The 22,039-nt window shown below is 39.8% G+C and overlaps 1 protein-coding gene across 1 annotated transcript; it reads left to right on the top strand.

The window, feature by feature from the left end:
• The first annotated feature begins 13,423 nt into the window (after positions 1–13,423).
• On the top strand, positions 13,424–14,965 carry cited2 (Cbp/p300-interacting transactivator, with Glu/Asp-rich carboxy-terminal domain, 2). Its single transcript, XM_036581229.1, has one exon. It carries the CDS (start codon positions 14,124–14,126, stop codon positions 14,817–14,819), a length of 696 nt encoding a protein of 231 aa, XP_036437122.1. The 5' UTR covers positions 13,424–14,123; the 3' UTR covers positions 14,820–14,965.
• Positions 14,966–22,039: the final 7,074 nt, after the last annotated feature.

Consider the following 22,039-nt stretch of genomic DNA (forward strand, 5'->3'; position numbering starts at 1 on the left):
AACTCAAATCAACAACCACAGTGTTTGACGGCACCTGAAGCATGCACAGTTTATACAGCAACATGTTTGTCTTAAAGAGGAATTCCACCAGCTTTTCGGAGAATCTGGTTAAGACGTAAACAAGGTCATTCAGAATGGTTTGACGTGAAATGCTTCATTCTAGACTCGTTGTTCAGTTAGTTGAGTTGTTCACAGTGGAGGTGATAGGAACCAAACATCTGAATATGCTGGTGATGATTGAGACACTGTTTTATGATAGTTTTGCAATAATTTGTTGACTTAAAACCTAATTTTTTTAATCCATTAATGGAGAGGAACATGCAGGGCATACAGAGGCAAAACAGTAGCTGAAGAATACATACCTCTATTATACCTCTATATACCATCATCATTTGGTTGGATCTAAATCTGAACCAGACTGGGAAAATTAAGCCCCACTCTTGCTTCAGATTTAAGCAAATCTATCTATCCTTCCAGAGTGAGAAGGCAAGAAACAATTTACATATCAAACAAAGAAGCTGCTGTTGTTCTCAGAACAATGGACTGACCACCCCAGAGTCCAGACATCAGTTCATTTCAGAACATTATATATAAAAATTTAGAAGACACATGCAGATTCACTGGTGGTTCTGGATAGTAAATAAAATGGCTATATTTGTGTTGTAGTCATGTGATCCCTGGGTCCTATCACCACCACTGTAAAGGAATCCCACATCAAACCACTTTAAATGACTTGTTTACATCTCAACTACTGACTTATACAGTAGTTTTTGAACAATCTTTGGATTTCCATTTAATGTGAGGAACTGCCAAGACTGCCAACTACAGCCCCATTTCTAAAAAAAGTTGGGATGCTGTGCAGAATGGAAATGAAAACAAAATGCAAATTGAAATGTTCTCCTATTCTTATTTGATGTAGGATTTCAGCTGCTCAACAGTTCAGGGTCTCCTTTGTCGTATTTCTTGTTTCATAAAGTGCCATATGTTTTCAGTGGCTGACAGGTCTGATGTGTCTTTAGCACCCTAACTTTTTTATTGTAGAGTCATGTTGTTGTAATTTGAGCATAATGTGGTTTGGAATTGTCTTGCTAAAATAAGCAAGGCTTTCCCTGAAAAAGACGTCTGGATGGCAGCATATGTTGCCAAAACATGTATATATCGTTCAGCATTAATGGTGCCTTCATAGATGTGCACGTCACCCATGCCATGTGTACTAATGCCCCCTATACCATCATGAATACTGGCTTTTGAACTGTTCACTGATAACAAGCCTGATGGTCTTTAGCCTTGAGGACACAGTGGCCATGATTTCCAAAAAGAACATAGGACACTTTTCCACTTCCCCTCAGTCTATTTTAAATGAGCTCAGGCCCAGAGAGGGTGGCAGCATTTCTGGATCCTGTTTATATATGATTTCTTCTTTGCATTTTAGAGTTTTAACTTGCATTTAAGGATGCAGTGATGAACTGTCTTCACAGACAGTGGTTTTCAGAAGTGTTTCTGAGCCCATGCAGTGATTTCCTCTACAGAATCATGTCTATTTTTAATGCAGTGCCACCTGAGGGCCCAAAGATCACGGCCAGCAAATACTGGCTTTTAGCCTTGTCCCTTGTACAGAGATTTCTCCAGATTGTCTGAATCTTTTAATGATATCATGTACTGTATATGATGAAATCCCCAAGTTCTTTGCTATTTTACATTGAGAAATGTTATTCTTGAATTGTTGCACTATTTGCCCACACAGTCTTTCACAGAGTGGTGAACCCCTCCCCATCTTAACTTCTTAAAGACTCAGCCTCTCTGAGATGCTCTTTTTATACCCAGTGATGTTACTGACCTGTTGCCAAGTAATCTTCAGGTGTTTTTTTTAGCATTACACAACTTTACCAGCCTTTTGTTGCCCCTGTCCCAACTTTTTTGGAATGCGTTGTTGGCATCAAATTAAAAATGGGTGTATATTTTTCAAAAAACGATAACATTTCTCAGTTTCAATATTTGATATGTTGTCCTTGTACTATTTTCAAATAAATATAGTGTTTGAATTATTTGCACATCATTGCATTTTGTTTTCATTTACGTTTTGCACAGCATCCCGACTTTTTGGAAAACAAGTCTGATTCTGATTTAGATTCGATCAAATCCACATATAACTTTTTATATCAAATTTTGGTTATCAAGTTAGGCCATGTTAGTTCAGTAACAAGTGACGTCATTCACTGGTATATAAATTGCCTTCTTGTATTAAAAATGTCAAAGAGCTGACATTAAAACACATACTATCTTTACTCCCAGACTCACATCAAAACTGTTTAGAGATCTTAAATAGTCTGAAAATCCATTTGCAGCTTTCCTTATTACTGCTTTATCCCTGCAGCGCAGGCAGTAATAAAACAACCTCTCCAATTCGGTAGAAACACTGTGGCTCCAAACAGGTTTAATGCTTGGGTGCACTGCACAAGCTATAAATAAAACCACTAGCACCTCTAAGTGAGATTAGTGTAATTTTACCAACTCACAGGATTTAAGAGGAAAAGCAAGAAAATAAAATATGCCCAATGAATTAAACAGTGTAAAGCCCAATATAACACTGCTAAAGCGGGTTGCATTTGCTATGCAGACAAGAGGCACGCAAAACTCCTGAGTGACTGCTAATGACTCTGAAAAGTGCAGTAGGTTTCTAACATAAGGCTTTGGTGGGTGTGAGGCTCATTAGTTAGATTCCCTAGTGCGATCGATTCAGGCAGCTCTGGCATTAAACTACTTTGGAATGCTATTGTCCTTGCACTCGGAATCCCTGATGGAAACACGCTCAGAAGGCACTGCTAAATTCTGTTGTTTTACCATTACTACTGAGCTGTGAAGAGATGTACATATGTCTTTACTTACACATATTTAGGTACAGTTAACTGGGTGGCATTTTGTTTAATCTACAAAACTGTGCAAAAGCCAGAGACCACCTTTTATTTATTTCATTTCCAGCCAGGCATCAAGTACAAGTTATACACTGTTCAGGATGTGTCTGAGGAGATTAGATAAAGGAAAATCCACTTGCATTAGGAAGAGGAAATTCAAAGGAAAATTAAGTGAAAAAACAGGAGGTAAACAAATGATTTAAAGTCTTAGAAAAAGGGGATTCTTAACAACCATGCAAGACCACCAGAACTGTCAGCCTCAGATAAACAGTATAGCTTTGTTCCTTGAGAGAAAGGAGAGAAAAATTACGCTCCACTCTTCACTGTTAGAAATAAAGGTTCTGTTCAGGTACATTTTTTGTTCTTCAAGGTACAAACAATGTAAATGTTCCCTCAAAGCTCCAACAGTGGTTTTAAGGTCTGATTGTGAACCTTAAATAAGTTTTTCCAGGTGAAAAGTTCATATTTGTTCCTTTTCATAACCGAATGTTTTAAAACAGAACAGTAAAATAAAGTCCTGGAGACGAGACGGGGTGTGTGGAGTCAGTACAGCTTAGAACATATCATTTCAGTGGATTATGGTTCAGTTATGTTCCCTGACTAAAGGTACTGAGATGAACCCTTAAAGGGTCCCACCCCTGTGACAAGAGGGGCACTGACCCAGAGACAGTTTAATACCTTTTCTGAGATTTCGGAGATCGTTGCTTCAGGTTTCAGAAAAATGTATCTGTCCTTTCACAGTGAGAAGGCAAAGAAGAAAATTTGGTGTTCTCAGAAGAATGGACTGACCACCCCAGAGTCCAGACCTCAATGTGTTTAAGATTACTTGAATCGTGAGAAGCAGAAAATGCAACCGACGTCTAACTTAACCGAATGTTTTAAAACAGAACAGTAAAATAAAAGCCTGGAGACGAGACGGGGTGTGTGGAGTCAGTACAGCTTAGAAAATACTATGGTACAGTTATGTTCCCTGACTAAAGGCACTGAGATGTATCCTTGAGGGTCCCACCCCAGTGATAACAGAAGCACTGCCCCAGTGACAGTTTAATACCTTTATTTCTGACAGTGTACTTACTGGCCATTTTTACTGGAAATTAAATCAGCAATGGTCTCTGATGTTCGCACAGTACTGTAATTTTAATAGTTAAGTATTCTTGCCAAAACTCCTCTAAACCTGCCTACAGAATAACTGCATAGTGTGAACCTTTCTGTGTTGTCAGTATGAAGTATATGAAGTACTAAAAGTCTAATTTTTACATAGTTTTGTACCACAAAGCTGCAGCCGCACCAAACTGGCAGCGTGGAGCTAAAATCAGCGAGTATGGTGGCCTTAACCCTAGAATTTGGAGGGAGCGCATGGTTTGGCTAGCTAATGTTAACTACTTAACTACTTCCAAGGTTCACAAATTTGCTGGGTTAAAGTTCTTGTAGATGAAGCGCAATTATCCAGTACCAGTGTTCCCGCGTCCCTTCCCATTCAAGTAAATTGGCTTTTTCGCCAGACAAATGTTTTGCCACTGTGATACTTCATGTGCAAATTACAGGAGGGCTTTCTTTTTTGGGTTGGAGGGGGGGGGTGTGAGCCTCCTAATTAACACTTTATTCTCCCCTCCACAGGCACACAAGTCAAGTCACAGACAAAAGGTTGGGGTGGGAAGTTCTTAGAAATGACACAAAACTAAATCATTTAAATAGTAAACACTGTAAAATATCTTTCCTCATGTCAGAAAGACGTGTTCATTTCCAAGACACCTTCAATTGGTCATACTATTCCTTAATGTAGACACTGCTTCATGCTTCACCTCTACTCTTATGCTGTATAGGGTGAATGTAAGTGTTTTGGTAGAGCATTAGCCACTATATTGCTCACTACCACTGTGAAAGTCATGCACACTCTCATTTGTTGCTACTTTTCAGCCCCTTTAGCAGCAGATATTTTCTGCTATTTTCACTACAGGTGAAAAGTACTATGTAGGAGCTATCTGGCAACAATTATCTTTGATATCTTGAACATTGCCCACTTGAAAAAAATGGTTTATAGCTGGTTCACTAACTGAAAGCAATAAATGGGTAGTTTTTTCAGTGAAGCACATGTCTGTTTTATACTATGTGGCTTGGAATCAAGGTGGGGGAAAAGGTGACCCCCTCAAATATTTGTAATTCACATATCACTGTTGTCGGAAGAAAACCTTGTATCTCCATTTTTGTCGTTTTTCAGTTTTTGACATAATTTTAAAATGCTTGCTGTCCTTTACATTGTGTATAAATTTCATGATGAATGCACTAAAAGAAACGACCCAAAATGACTTGGAAAAAATTCTGGTTCCATTGTTACATTAAAAGTAAAGTAAGTTTTTTCCTTCTCCTGTAAAGTTACCCCTTTGGAGATACAAGGTTTTCTTCTGACAACAGCGGCTTAGTTTACAGCCTTTATACTGCATCACACCTATCAACAGCCTGAAAGCATTTTGTTGTGTTGGACACTGCAATCTTTGTACAATGACAACGAATGGAATTAAACTGAACTGAAAAAGTTCTGAAATCACAAAAGATGAAGCATAGTTACTGCTACAAAAGGGCTCTTTGACTCATAACAATAGCGCAGGGGTGTCCAATCTTATCCTCAACGGGCCGGTGTGTCTGCAGGCATTCGTTGCAACAGAACAGAGCTCACCTGGTCAGTTGTTTAAAGACTGAGACTGTCTGATTAAACAAGTGGAATCAGGTGTGCTCTTCAGGTTTTGAACAAAAACCTGCACCCACACCGGCCCTACGTGGATAAAACCGGATATTCCTGCAATGGCGGAACCCTTTTTGGTCCTATATAGAATCATTTTAAAAGGGTTCTCTAAAGAACCATATACAACTGGTTTACTGTCACAGAGAGGGACCATAAAACCATGCAAAGAACCATTTATGCATTCTTTGAGTGTTGATGTTTCTATACAGAACCATTGTCTTTATTAAACTGTAATAAACATTTTTAAGAGTGTTGGGGTGGAAAATACTTGAGGAACTGTACTTGTGTGTTGTACTCAGGCCTGGATCATCCAGTGGGTTTTATGGGTGCATGCCCAGGGGCCCGAGCCACTAGGGGGCCCCCCACAAGTAATTATAACAAAATCTAAACAGCTGTCAGTGGTAACTTTACTAGTGGCACAGCGGGAAAAATTAACTAATGCCCTGTCCTAACAGCAAGCGATGTGAGTGAGAACAACAAAACCAAAATGCATCCATTATAATCAGTGAGAATGTCTACACCAGCAGCGAGCGACAGAATGGGATGTGGTGCAATGAAATGCGCTCTGTTTATGTTTTAGATGTGTCGCATCCCTCTGCAATTCCACATTAAAATAGATGAGAAGACTTCCATAAGGTGTAGAAGAGAGTGATCAGCAACACTTCCAGTATACAATTTGGACAGAAACAGTCAGAGTGCTGGAAGATATAGAGGTGAAGATCATTTGTCTTTTGTTAGCTACTTAGGTTAGCTAGCCAGCTAAGTAGACACAAGTTAGCGTGACCAAGCTGCCCACCGTCACTGCAGTATAATGCTATTTTAATTATGCAATTTGGACTATCGATGTTAAATGTGGGAATAAAACATAACACATTACAAACTCTACTAATTATATTCCCCAAATTATGCACACTTGATATTTCCACTGTGGACATGCTGCAGGCCTTGCAACGTGATGCGATACTACATGTGAACGGACACGGTGCAATTTTGTGTTATGACCGATCATAATCCTGATGATCTCTACGTCTTTCTTTAACATCAGTTTCTTTTTCTCCTCTAACCACCACTTAGTTACCATTACACTGCCCCTTATTATCTCCCTCAAGCATTGAGGGTTTTAACATTGAGCTAGTGTTCCTGTGAATGTACTTTGAATATAAAGCTCCAGGTATTATTCTCCAGGGTATGTTTTGGTTTTTCCGTCTGAATTTCCATGACCAAATCATAAGCCAAATTATTTAGTAGCTGCATGAAATAAATGCAGATTTTTATTTTATTTATTTATTTATTTATTTGTGAAAGCTCCGCTCAAATTAACAGAATGTGTTTTATGTTACACATATTGCTATATGCTTACAATTTACTGCTGAAAGCCAAAAATCTTAGACGCTCTTTGTATTATTTTATAAAAAATATTTATACAGAGCAGATCACTGAAGAGACGCCATCTGTTTATAGTTTATAGCCCAGATTTGTGGAAAAATGGGTCGACTTTCAGTAGACAAACAAATTGGGAGTTCAGCTTCTTTTATTATAAGGGCTTAAAATTATATTACCCGTCTATTTGACTGGAAAGAAGACAGTTACAGCTCTGATATGACCCCCACCTTTAGAATGTAGCTTATGAAATATGAAAGTTATGAAGAATATGACAAAGTGCGTTTTGGCACCACCGGTGGTCTCAAGGAGTTGAAGAGGTTAAAAGATATGCCTGAGGGATCTGTAAAAGCAAGACCTGAAACTTAGACAGAGTAGAAGACACCCCTTTGATAGCCAAATATAAAATGTCTAACACTCAAAAAAATTCATTCGTCTTTGTGAGCAGTGATCTGAATCATCAGAGGTAATATAAATGAAAAAAAACATAGATTTCCATGCCTGCCATGGCAGTATACTCGAGCTGGGCTTCTTAACAGTTTGGGTTTTAAAGTTTGCCACTTTTTTCTGTCTTTATAAACATTTCAGCTGTCTGATTTGTGTCATCTTCATTGGGGTTAATGTTTTGCTTGTCATAAATGGATGCATGCTTTATAGGGAAATGTTGCATTGGTTGTTGGGTTTATGTTAACCTGTGTTCTCATTAATGTGTGTGTAAAGCTACTGTTTTGTCTCAATTGGAAAAAAAAATGCGCTCATAGTGGTGACATACTAACACTAAGGTTAGTATGCTGCTATTGTGGTGCTGCATAGGCCTTGTTTACCTAGCTATGATATCATAACAAAATTACTGACCACCCAAAAAAGGTAGCCAGGTAGGGGCCCACCAAACATTTGTGCCCAGAGGCCAGTAACTTGATGATCTGGGCTTGTTTGTACTATTTTGGAAGATTTAGTCTTTCCCTGAGAATTACTAAAATCAAATACTTGTAGTTTTATGCAATTACATTTCCAAGAGTGAAAACATGCCTCTTACAATATCATCTATACCTTCAAAGTACTTCAAAGACCAAGAGCTTTTTCTATTTTCCTTGTGCTAATCAGTTCCTGTGCATTTGAATTGAACCAAATTTATTTCAGTATAAAATGATGCCCATGACTATTCTTATTTGAGTTAGGTGGGGATCTGTGTCAGAGCAGCACCATGTGTGGTATGTGACACAACACCTAGCAAAGAAAACTAATTTATTTGTTAAAATAATTACTTTTTACTTGAGTATTTTTAATGTAGGTACTTTTTTCACACGTATATCTTGGCTCCACAATTCCACTTTTAACTGAGTCAAACTGTGATACAGTACCCAAACTTTCACTTCACTTCTCCTTTTTTTCCACTTTGGTTACTGCAAATTCAACTGTCTGACTCAACAGCTGTTGCAGTAGCACACTCCTTTCAGAAAGATAGATGGTTTCTGTTCTGCAGTGCTCCTCTGGACTCCACTTTTCAACATTCGTAAAGCAGCTTTCTTCACAGCAGTGACTCCAGTGGGACTGAGGTTCCTCAAACACTCTCACATCCAAAGGATAAAGCTGAAGAGGTGCATTAGGCAGCTTACGAAAACAGAGCATACATAAAGACAGCAAGCTGTCTAATACTTTTCTCTACACTGCTGATGTCCTGTTAGTAGGGCACGAACTAGTGTGGGGTAAAATATAATGAATATTTTAAGGAGTTAGGTTTTTGCAATTGCCAGTATTTTCAGTACTGAGTTAATGGAGTTAAATCAGTGTCACCAGAACCTGAACCTGAATTCATCATTCTGAACCTGAATTTGTGATGCTGATACTGAATTCCTGATGCTTTTTCAAGTTGAGAAATTCAGGTTGTAAAATTCAGGTTGTACAATTCAGGTCGTAGAAATTCAGGTGGTAAAATTCAGGTCTGGAAATTCAGGTTGAGAAATTCAGGTTGTAAAATTCAGGTGGTAAAATTCAGGTCTGGAAATTCAGGTTGTAGAATTCAGGTTGAGAAATTCAGGTTGAGAAACTCAGGTTGTAAAATTCAGGTTGTAAAATTCAGGTCTGGAAATTCAGGTTGTAAAATTCAGGTCTGGAAATTCAGGTTGTAAAATTCAGGTTGTAAAATTCAGGTTGTAAAATTCAGGTTGTAAAATTCAGGTTGAGAAACTCAGGTTGTAAAATTCAGGTTGTAAAATTCAGGTCTGGAAATTCAGGTTGTAAAATTCAGGTTGTAAAATTCAAGTTGAGAAATTCAGGTTGTAAAATTCAGGTTGAAAAATACAAATCAAGCATCAGATGTACTCCTCCCAGAGATGTTTAGTGATTGGCCAGGTGTGAGGTCGATTACATCTATGCTTATTGGTCTTCCCGAGTACCCCGGATGTTTCCCTGATTTTTTTTACTTGAATTTTACAACCTGAAAAAGCAACAGGAATTCAGATTTAGTGTCACGAATTCAGGTTCAAAATCACAAATTCAGGTTCAGAATCATGAATTCAGGTTCAAAATCACAAATTCAGGTTCAGAATCATGAATTTGAATTCAGGTTCTGGTGACACTGATTTAACTCCATATAAGTTCTCATCAAAACTCTTCACACAGCACATCAATATTCTGTTTGGACCAAACAATGGATGCTTTTTGCATGCTTCAATAAACAATGCGTTCAGTGACCACAATTTCCAAAATTCTTTAATTTATTTCTCACTCAGTCTCAGCATTTAAGAAAACTGTATTTCTGTGGCCAAATTATTAAGAATGTATGTAAATAGGCCAGTCACAACTGATGCCCATCTGAGCTGTAGTCCTACCCGTGTGCTGACCATCTACAAAAAAGGGTCACTTCTGAGATGTTTTGTTCACAATAGGCAGTCCATTATGGGCCCAGCACATAATAAGCAAGTGCACAATTGTGTACGTGTTAGCAAGAGAGGACATTATGATGCAGATCAGGTCCCACTTACAATATGCATGACCTTTTCCTTTGCTACATAATGTAAAGCACTGGATTTATCTGTTTTGTAATGTTTTTCTGATGTAATGAGTTTTTTCACAGATTAAAAAAATGGTTTGTCAATTTGACCTAAAACATATTTAATGTAGTAACAATCAACAAACTGTTTTAACTCAAATAAACACATTCAGTGAAACAGTACAAGGCAAATTTTTAGTTTAGATGAACAAAATTAACATTTACATCCATTCAAACCTCAAAACACTTCAAATCAACTTCTGCCCTTTTCCACTGTTTACAGTGTTGTTTAAAAGATCAGTCAATGAATAATAAATTAATTATGATATAAAAAACTACAATGCAAATAACTCTTTACTGCTTCATAGATTTACATAAAAATAGTGATCTAGCCTAATGCCGACAGATGTTAGTGAAGTTAGTGAGGTGAGTGTGCACTGACTGACAAAGCATTCGTGCAATAAGAACAACAGTGTTGGTGTTTTTGATTAAATGAATTTATTTTGAAATATTTCTGCAGTGTTTTATAGCTGTAGAGCATTTTGGGCATGAAATGAACTGTTTTGCTGAGCTGCATGTTTCTGCAAAGAGGTGTGCGAAATGCATTGTACAATCTGTAAACAGGTTCAAGTGACAAGTGACTATTGTACATATATTTCTCAGGATTTCACCTTGAAGAGTGTTTTATACCATAGAATTGCTTTTTTGATCAGAAGTGCTCTTCAACTGTGCTGTATATATAAGTCACAGAATTCACTCATATTATTTTAACTGCCGCCTCAGTGGCTGTAATATAGCTCTATTTTGAAATATATAAAAAAGTCACAGCGAGAGCCAGCCAGGCTAAAGTACAGCCTCCACACGGTGGGGTTACTTTAAACGCACTGTTACAACTAAACCTCCAAAAGTAAACAATGAGTGAAGTCTCGATTCCTCCAATATACATTCAAAACAACCTTTATCAAAGTTTTTTTAAAGCACATATACGTCAAAAATGTACTCACGTTATGGTCAAAAGTAATTTTGCATTGTTTGACAGCCTCTTTTCACTAAACGCATTTATTTTGATGTCTGTTTCGAACAGCTTAGAAATATACAGAATGGATTGGTTTTGCATCGATTTACCAGACTTTTTAGCGACTGCTACAACTAGCCACTCTCTCTTATCACCTGCTTCAGTCCACTGCTGTGCCCATAATCCCTCCAAGCAGGAGTCTAGTACAATACAGATGCTAAGCTTATCATTCGCAAAACATGTCCACTACAGAGGAGATTATTAGTTTGATCATCCCTGAAAAGAGCTCACTAACACTGAGATTTTAACTGTGTGACTGATCACATTAATTTATCAGTCTACTCAGGCTTTAGCAGAGCTCAGTAACACACTGCGCTTAGCGTGGAGCCGTCCAACAGCTAAAGTCGAGATTAATTACTGATCACATTGATTTATCAGTCTACTCAGGCTTTAGCAGAGCTCAGTAACACTGAGATTAATAACTGATCACATTGATTTATCAGTCTACTCAGGCTTTAGCAGAGCTCAGTAACACTGAGATTAATAACTGATCACATTGATTAATCAGTCTACTCAGGCTTTAGCAGAGCTTAGTAACACACTGTGCTTAGCGTGGAGCCGTCCAACAGCTAAAGTCGAGATTAATTACTGATCACATTGATTAATCAGTCTACTCAGGCTTTAGCAGAGCTCAGTAACACTGAGATTAATAACTGATCATCACATTGATTTATCAGTCTACTCAGGCTTTAGCAGAGCTCAGTAACACACAGATTAATAGCTGATCACATTGATTTATCAATCTACTCAGGCTTTAGCAGAGCTCAGTAACACACAGATTAATAGCTGATCACATTGATTTATCAATCTACTCAGGCTTTAGCAGAGCTCAGTAACACTGATATTAATAACTGATCGTCACATTGATTTATCAGGCTACTCAGGCTTTAGCAGAGCTCAGTAACACTGAGATTAATATCTGATCACATTGATTTATCAGTCTACTCAGGCTTTAGACAGAACTTCAGTGTTTGTAAAGAGGCCATTGATTGAGGTCCTCTTTACAGGTCATCTAGTCAGCATGTTTATAAATAAGCACTGGTGTTTCTTTTGAGCTCTATTCTAAATACTGCCTTTCCAACATGTAATTTGGACCGAGTACAGATTGAATACAGATTGTATTCAGAATATGTTGCACCCCTACATTCTCATACAGCTCTGTCAGTTCATTATAGCTCACACAAACACACCACCAACAAATTGCCAGTTAGATTTCTCTATTAATTATTGGCGAACCAAACCCTTAAGACACCCAGCGTTCTGTAACGGTCTCATGTCAAACAGAGACGTAGCTGTAGGCCTGACTAACCTCCAACTGAAACACTAAGCGAACAGCCTTATGTAAATAACTCCTGAAGCCAGGCTTTGCTCAAAGGAGAGCTGCACTTCCTCCGGGTTCACTGAGTTTTCCTTCTTAATTAAACTGAGTTTGAGTAGGCTAATCCTCTCTGTTTACCCCCTAAACTGTGCTTAGTGTGGAGCCGTCCAACTGCTAAAGGCGAGTCAACCGACTGAAGCCTCTTCTCCACCAAACGGTACAGAACTTTAGAATTAACAATATTAGATGGACATTTTACAAAGTCATCATCCTTTTCACTGGTCTCTATTTGTTTTTATAAGACGGCGCCTCACTGAAAGGCGACTCTGTGTTCTCTCGCTGTAGCCTCAAACAGAAATAGCTGCAGTGAGGTAATGTTCAGTGTTGTTGCTCAGCAACCTGGCTTGTACGAGCTCAGTTACACTAAGATTAATATCTGATCATCTCATTGATTTATCAGTCTACTCAGGCTTTAGCAGAGCTCAGTAACACTGAGATTAATAACTGATCACAATGATTTATCAGTCTACTCAGGCTTTAGCAGAGCTCAGTAACGCTGGGATTACTAACTGATCACATTGATTTATCCGTCTACTCAGGCTTTAGCAGAGCTCAGTAACACTGCGATTAATGACTGATCACATTGATTAATCAGTCTACTCAGGCTTTAGCAGAGCTCAGTAACACTGAGATTAATAACCGATCACATTGATTAATCAGTCTACTCAGGCTTTAGCAGAGCTCAGTAACACTGAGATTAATAACTGATCACATTGATTAATCAGTCTACTCAGGCTTTAGCAGGAACTTCGGTGTCATCAACTCATCAACCCTTTCTCTGTTGTTAAACGCCACCGCCTCACTGAAAGGCGACTCCGCGTTTTCCCGCTGTTGCCTCAAACAGAAATAGCCGCAGTGAGGTAATGCTCAGTGTTGTTGCTCCGCGGACTCGCTCGTACGTCTCAACTCCACGTTCAGCACGTTTTGGTCTCGTCGGGCTTATTTTTTTCCCTACCCGTATTCCGACAAGACCCGTCCCTCGCCGCTCTGGGATTGGCTGACAGTTCGTATTTATAGCAGTGAGTGTGAAGCAGCCAATCTCAGCGCACGAGGCCGCGTCGGCGAGGATAAGCCAGTGACGAATCGTAGCGCGAGCGGGGCGTGGCTTGTCTGAATGCGGGCGAGGAAAAAAAACAGAACCCGTCTCGTCACCCTCGAGCCTGGCTTGGCTCCGCCCGCCTTGCCGACCGTGTGTATATGAGCGGGGGGCTGAGGGACGCTGGGAGCAGTGCGTGTGTTTTTTGGTGCGTTTTTCCGCCGCGGACGTTGGGAGCGTTTCGGACATCAGCAGCGCGTTCGCTGGATTACGGCTTGTCAGTCGCTTGGAGTTGTTTTATCTGACTTCTGAGCGAAGGAGGAGGGAAAAGCGGCGAAGTTTTGCGCCAGTTTTGAGATTTATTGCGCGTTTTGACCTCATTCAACTCTTCACGGCTCCCGCAGCTCGTGTTAAAGCGGTTTTCCCCCCGCAGCTCGTCTCGATGCGAGGCTGTCTGTTCCCGAAGTGATCCGAGGAAAAGCTGAAAGTTCGGGTGGTGTTTTTTTTTTTTTTATTTTGCGGAGATGGAGTTCTCTGTCTGAGCCCCTCTCGCCTCGCGCGCCTCTGAGTGTCCTCCGCCCGCTCGTCTCCCGGTTCGCAGGGGGGGGGAATGGTCGACCGCATGATGGCAATGAACCATGGCCGATTCCCCGAAGCTGTGAACGGTCTCCACCACCACCATCACCACCAGCAGCAGCAGCAGCAGCAGCAGCAGCGCAGGATGGGAATGGGACAGTTCTCCAGCCCCCTGCAGCAGCAGCAGCAGCAGCAGCAGCAGCACGGCTACAGTAACGGCTTGCTGGAGCCCATGCACTACGGCAGCGGCGGCGGAAGCCACGGGCTTCGGCATCCGAGCGGCAGCGTGGCGGCGCCCGCGCGCTTCGCCTCGCAGTTCGTGGCCACCGGCGGTCAGGGGCAGCTGGCGGCGAGCATGCAGCTGCAGAAGCTCAACACGCAGTACTACAGCCAGCAGCACCACCACCACCCGCACCAGCAGCAGCAGCACCAACAGCAGCAGCAGCAGCAGCACCAACAGCACCTCCTCCACTACCCGCACGAGCTGCAGGGCGGGTTCCGGGACGCGGGGGCCAGGCTCGGGGCGGCCGGCAGAGAGCCTCAGCAGCTGCCCGCCGCCCACAGCGTCATCGACACGGACCTGATCGACGAGGAGGTGCTGATGGCGCTGGTGGTGGAGATGGGTCTGGACAGGATAAAGGAGCTGCCCGAGCTCTGGCTGGGCCAGAACGAGTTCGACTTCATGACGGACTTCGTGTGCAAACAGCAGCCCAGCCGAGTGAGCTGCTAATGTCTCCGTGGAAAAGGGGGGGACTTTTATACTACGCTGTTTTTTTTTTCTCCTTTAAAGAAAAAAACACATCCCTGGCTTTCTCCTGATATTCTAGAAACTAGCGGTTTATTTTATTTTATTCTTCACTTCTTTTAAGGATCTGACATTCCTGCCTTGCAGTTTTTACTTTTTTAACTGTTTTTCCTGTTTTTTTTTATTTTTATTTTATTTTTTTAATTTTTACTTTTGTTTTTAATAGCTGTGCTATTTTTCACTTATTTTGTTTTATTTTTTAATTTTATCTTTTATTTTTTTAACAGTTTTTTTCTGCTTTTTCTTTTTGTTTAGTGTTGTTTTTAATAGTTCTGCTACTTTCTTAGTTATTTTGTTTTTTAGTTTTTTTATTTTAACTTTTATTTCAGTTTTGATCATTAATTTTTTTCTGCTTTTTTTATTTAGTTTAGTTTTTTTTTTTTTTAATCAATTTCAAACTCTAAAAGTGATTAAGAATTTATTTTTCCTCTTCCGCGTGAGGCCATGTTGGAGAAGTGATAATGAGTTTGGCATCAGGGGTGCATGCCTCAAAAACCCTTTTTTTTCTTGGCTAAGGGACACCCCCATCAGGTCGTGCAGGACAACACAGGCTTTTTGACACCAGGTCCCGAGTCATGCAGGACACGCGGAGTGTGGAGAAGACAATGGAAGCTTAGAAACCATGAGATGTTTATTCAGCATCTTTTGATTTGTAGCAGAGACAACAGAACCCGAAAAAAAAATGAATCCCAACTTGTGCATTCTGGTCGTTTCTTTTTTCCTGTGTCATTCGAACGAGAGACCTGGAGTCATATCAAACTTCTGTGGGTGCATCATGATGTAGGTGGTTATGTAACATGATTGTAGACCAGTCCAGTGTAATTGTCCCAGTCAGCGATGTACTTTAAACTTCAGTGGCCATAATATTTACACGATTATCTATGCTGTTCAATGACTCGTCAGACCATGGGTGGGAGTTTCAATTCGTTTACCTGTCTTCTCTCCAGCTTCCTGACCGTCTGATCTATCAGCTGCGATCACTCAGAGACCTTGCTCCTCCATAATATTGCTGAAAAGTTTCAGAAAAGGAAGAGAGAGAGGAAAAAAACTGTGGGAGTGATCTGTGCGTGTGTAGGTGTGCTCTATGCTTCGTGCTAAAATTGGTACAATGGTATCAAATGGTGAGAGATATTTTGAAAAAGTATGGGAAGAAATGTCTTAAGGGGGAAAACGTGGGAAAAGACGTCGCTGTATTGAATGTCCACTGCCCTGTTCTGCTCTTTTTGTGAGTGGACATTAAAAACAAATGTCTGGAATGTTCTTAAAGGAAGGCCATGTGGGATTATCACCTTCATCAGTTATAGATACACCACTGTGCTTATCTAGTATGCGATACATGGCAATACTACTGTGTTGAGGCTTTCTAGGAAAGTTTGACAGTATTTTTGTATATTTTTTAGAAGAAAATGTTAATTTATTATATTTTAATTTGCAAACATGAATAAAGCAGCAGAAATGCATTACTGAAGCAAACAGGCTGTCAAGATCATTGAATTTATTGATTTGGAACTGAAATATATTGATTGGTTTGACAGTGGAATGACCTTGTTAATAAGCAGTATTAGGTGTTTGGTTACTACTGTGCAACATAAATAATGTACATGTTTAAAAAATGGTTCTTCAGGGGTTCCTTTGTCAAAGCAGTGGTTATATAAAGAACTATTACTCACTCAAAGAACCATGTGAATGTGCAAACCTTCATTCTTTGAAGGGATAAATGGTTCTTCTTTATGATGGAAAAACTATTGTTCTCTAGAGACCTTTTTTTTTTACAAAAATGGTTCTTCATAGCACCACAAATATGATGCTGATAGTGTATGTTTACACTCTTAAAACTAAAGGTGCTAAAAAGGATTCTTTGTGGGATCCATAGAAGAACTACTTTTGGTTCTCCCAAAAAACTTCCAATGGATGGTTCTTTAGAGAACCATTTTTGTAAAAGTACAGAGCCCCTGAAGGGACATGGTGTGTTTTTTGTTTTAGGTAAAGGGGATGTGGTGTCATTTTTTTTAGGTAAAAATCTGGTGTGCTATACTATTAAGTGAGCATCTGATACTATCAGGTGAGCATCAGATACTAATCGAAAAAAATACATATATGCATACATTTTTTTCGATTAGTATCGGGTGCTCACCATACAGTATCAGGGGCTGACCACATAATGTCTGGTGCTCGCTTGATAGTTTTTGGTGCTTACCATATGGTATCAGGTGCTCACCACAGTGTTTGCTGCTCACTTGATAGTATCAGATGCTCACCATATAGTATCAGGTGCCCACCACATAGTGTCTGGTGCTCACTTGATAGTGTCGGGTGCTCACCACATAGTGTCTGCTGCTCACTTGATAGTATCAGGTGCTCACCACATGGTATCAGGTGGTCACCACATAGTGTCTGGTGCTCACTTGATAGTATCGGGTGCTTACCGCATAGTATTGGGTGCTCACTTGATAGTATTGGGTGCTCACCTGATAGTATTTGGTGTGCACCAGATTTTTACCTACAAACATATTTTAAAGTTTAAATAACCTTCATATAGTGTAAAAGTTCTAGGAAGAATCCTGCTTTTGGTGTAGAACCTTTACATTGTTAGACGGTTCTTCACACTCAGAAATCTTCTTTCAAACAAGGTTCTTTAAACGACCGTTCAAAGAACCTGTTGTGGTACCTTTTTTACGAGTGTATATTGACTTATGAAGGAAATACCGAGCTGAACCCTGAGATAAGTGTCTATGTAAGCTGACTTACACGCGTGGGAGTAGTTAATGACTAAAGCTACAAACTGACGAACCACTGAATTCTGCCATCCAGCGTTCAGTGTGTCATATCATGTGCAGCTTAATTCACTTTGGCTGGCTTGTTCTACACTTGGTGGTCTTTACATTGATGGAAGAAAGAAAGAAAAACACAGTTCACTTCATACGTGCATTAAAATGCTGACTGAGTCTTGGGGGAGGAATCCGGTTTCACTGCATGAATAATTGTCATGCAAATTGGCAGGATTCAGCTGAGTTTGTCCTGCAGTGAAATTGAAACTTCTGCTGTTGCCATAGCTCGGAGCTGACTGGAGCAAAAAAAATAAATAAAAAAAAACTGTCGAGTGCCAATACTGAAGAGAGAAAGAGACGTGCCAAGAGGAGACAGAACATTTACATATCCAGAGCTCCACTTCTACAGCGATGAGAGACGACCTTCAGTACTCCCAGGCTCCGGCACGTCAAAAACACCCAGAATTTTTTTCAAAGTTGCATTTGAGAATATAGGCTGGCATTCTCGCTTTCTACACAGTGTGACTCCAGTGAAGCCTTTGTGAATACTAAACACGCTACCGCTATCCTTTTTAGTCCTTTAGATGATTTTACATGGTTAGAAATAAAGGTTTCTAAATGGCTCTTGGCTTAGATGTACAATGTGGTTTGGTTTGGTGTGAAATGCTTCATTTCAGAGTTGTTCACATTGGTGGTGATAGGAACCAGAGATCTGAAGAATTAAATGGCTATAAAAGCTCCATCACAGAAAGTTATTACATGAACTGCTTATAATTACACTGCCTGATGCCTGACACATTGTCTTATGATAGTTCTGAGATAGTCTTTTGGACTAAAACGTACTTTTTTTACTTATACATTCATTGTAAGTACCAAAAGAAACCTTATTTTTCCATATTTTCTCTTTTATCATCATCAACATTACATATATAAATTCAAACAACACATGTAGGTTCACTGGTGGTTCTGGATAGAACATAAAATGGCTATATTAGTGTTGTAGTCATGTGACCCCTGGGGCCTCTCACCACCACTGTTAAGGAATCCCACATCAAAGCACTCTAAATGACTTTGTTTATGTCTCAACTACTGAATTATACAGTAGTTTTAAAAAAATCTTTGAAATTTCCATTTAACGTGAGCTGCTGCCAAGACATATTTCTAAGACAACTCATAGAAAACCAAGTCTGATTCCAATTTGGATTCAATCAAATCCACATATTACTTTTTATATGGTTCCTATCACCACCACTGTAAAGAAATTTGACCGGCTAAGTTTCTCCACAGTGAACTATTCTGCATCAAATAACTCTGCATGACTTTGTTTACATCTCAGCCAATGAATTATACAGAATTATAGTGGAATTCCCCATAGATTCCATACACTTTAAACTGTAAAAAGATTTCCTTTGCAAAAATGTTTCTTTTAGGAAACATCTGGGTTCTCAGAAGAACCCTTTTTGGCACCTTTGCAGTGTGTAAGTCTAACATGTCACAGGATGTATTGACTCTGGTTGGTCTTCACGAGTGGATATCTCAGGCCTCGTCATGTACATTAGCTCAGCCTTCAAAAAACGTAGCGTTCTTGGTGTATTCAGCTATACTACTGCATTCCTCTTCATGTAAAACTTTTTATTTATTAAGTTTTATTTCCACTTAAAAGCTCCTTAATGTGCAAACAGAGATACAGGACAAATGAATAGCCTTGTAAGTATCCTCTGCTACATCCATCAGCTGTGTTGCTTATTGAATTACGATGGTGAATGACTATACTTAACATTCTAATGATTTCACTTTAATTGTGGTTTCATGGCTCCCCTGTGGGGAAATTGACTTATAATGGATGTTTCATTATTGTCATTCTTTACTAGCAGAAACAGTGTCTGTGGGCTTCAGTGCTTTTGCTAAATATGTAGCAGGCTAAACCCTTAGGTAAAGAGCCTGAGGTTCAGATGCCTAAGAACATTTAAACAGCCTAGAGTAGATGACAACTTCTTTGGCTCCCGATGTGCTGAGATCTATTTTCTTCCGCTACAGCAATTATTCTGCACGCCATTAAGTATCCATTATAGAAAGTTAATTTAGGGAGAATTTTAAACACGCCGCAAATTAATAATTGAAAACTAATAGAAAGTAATGGCAAAAAAAGGTTCCCCAATGAGACTGTTGGATCATTTGAAACTTAGCAAGAGAAGAGATCTCCCCGGAGGCGCTCTCTTCCTCTCGAGTATGGTTGTGGATTTATGGGCATGCTTCCTCCAGCACATGCTTGTGGTTTTGGCTTAGTCTCAGAATCTGTTACCTCGTCCAAAGTGGACTAAGAGAGAGAGATAGACCGGTAAACGTAGAGGGGAATTAAAATCACCTCATTGGCAGCTGGGGAAATTAAATTTACACAGCAAGGAAAAGATAAGAGGGAGCAGTAATTAAAGACATACGTAGGCATTGGTCTTGACAAGAAGGTAATGAAGAAATAGCAAGTGCTCAAGCGAAGATTTGTCTTCATTAATTCAGTCAATAGAAGAAATGATCTGACTAAGTCAAATGTGCTCCCTTGCCTTTAAAACTAAATGAATCAAATGACTGACAACATGTCGTCGGAGACGGATGCCATACATGGACTTTTACAAGAAAAAGTTAGGTAGAATCATTACTGGGGTTCCATAATGGAACCATAATGGAATAAAGTAGTGTTCCAGCCCAAAACTGCAGTTTAATATGTTGTTTGTTGTGCTTTACAGCACTTTGTATTTTGTATTCATCAGTATCACTACAATACCCAGCATGCATTATACAAATACATCATACAACCACTGGAAATCCCTGTGGTGGCAACCAAGATGCAAAATACACCCCCAGGACCCCCTAATTAACCTTGTGGACCCCCTGAATGTCTCAAAATCAAAATTCTGGGGGGTTCCTGAAAATAAACTTACCATAATGTTATGCTGTCCATAAATTCAGAAAAAGGTCATTGTTTAGCTGCTTCACCCACAATCAGCTTCTGTCTTTGGTGTTCTTAACTGACTAGAGCTGCAGCACTGGTCTGCCTCAGGGTGGCGCTGTAGCAAACTGGCTCACCCAGTTGGTCCTTCATAGCCCAGCAACTGTAAATATTATTGGGATTCCTCTGAAAAACTTTACAATGTGCCGTAGCATATCTGTAAATCTGAAAACTTGCCTGATTTCCCGAGAGATTGGTGGAAATGTTATTACTTATTTCTCGAACCAAAGACGAAAGAGGAGATGTGTAAGATCTCAGTTAATATGTGGAAGACCACATTACCAAACTAGAAAAGAGTATTTTTAAATGAGAAATTGTTGAGCCAAATTGTGTTGCCATTGAAGCTAGCATCAGTGCAAGTGAGGGAGTGAGCAGCCAACACTGGACTAGCCAGCCAACATGGGACCCTCAAATACCAAGGGCTATTTCACACACTGATGTCAACCAATCCTGACGGCTAGCCTAGCCAGTGATCCATAGGCTGATAAATACAAGCCAGCATTAGTGGAACCTCAGTCATGTCTGTTGTTTGAGTAATCCATTCTCTCCACTGTAATGATGAGTTGAAGACAGTACTACATTTATATGGCTGCAATAAGATATTCAGCTTACTAGCAGTAGCATTAGCTTTCTGCATTCATCAGCTAATGAAGAAATAATCAATTAAAACAGCTCCCCAAAACAACTCCCCAACCACCACCCCCCCCCCACCAAAGATAGCCCTCCCACTTTCAAGATACTGTATGTCATCAAAAAAGTGTTTTTTCTAACCTTTAAACTTGAAAATTTCACTGCGGCACCACTGGAAGTTGGTAGTAAGTATTTTTACACATGTAGTGATGGTTAAATGTTTCATTTTTGTTGAAATGTTCATCCATCCATCCATCCATCATCTAAACCGCTTATCCTTCTGGGTCGCGGTGGGGTGCTGGAGCCATTGAAATGTTCATTTCATTTTAATTTTAATATTTTTGTGTTGCAGATTTACTTCAACCCTTGCACATTTTTTTGTAAGGGGTGGCCAGTTTGGCCAGTTCCTTCCCTAAAATCTGATAGGCCAACCCAGATGCCACCCCAAAATTTCTGTCATGTCATCGGCTTCCACCTCGCTGAGGGGCAAGTCTTTGACTTTATGAGGAGAGTTGTTTTGCTATCACTGGAACAACTATCCAACCTCTCTCCAACTCTGACCCCCAGTCCTCCACCCAGTGGTCACTTATTATCATTGTAAGAACATCTGTAAACATTGCCACCATGTCAAAACTACCAACCACCCCTTTGCCACCCCATTGCTTCCATCTACATCTAAACAATTAATTAATGCGATCTTAATGAATTGATGTTGGTGTGTTAGAGCAGGAAAGCACTAAAAC

The sequence above is a fragment of the Colossoma macropomum genome, unplaced genomic scaffold (assembly GCF_904425465.1).
Source record: "Colossoma macropomum unplaced genomic scaffold, Colossoma_macropomum, whole genome shotgun sequence".
Classification (NCBI taxonomy): domain Eukaryota; kingdom Metazoa; phylum Chordata; class Actinopteri; order Characiformes; family Serrasalmidae; genus Colossoma; species Colossoma macropomum.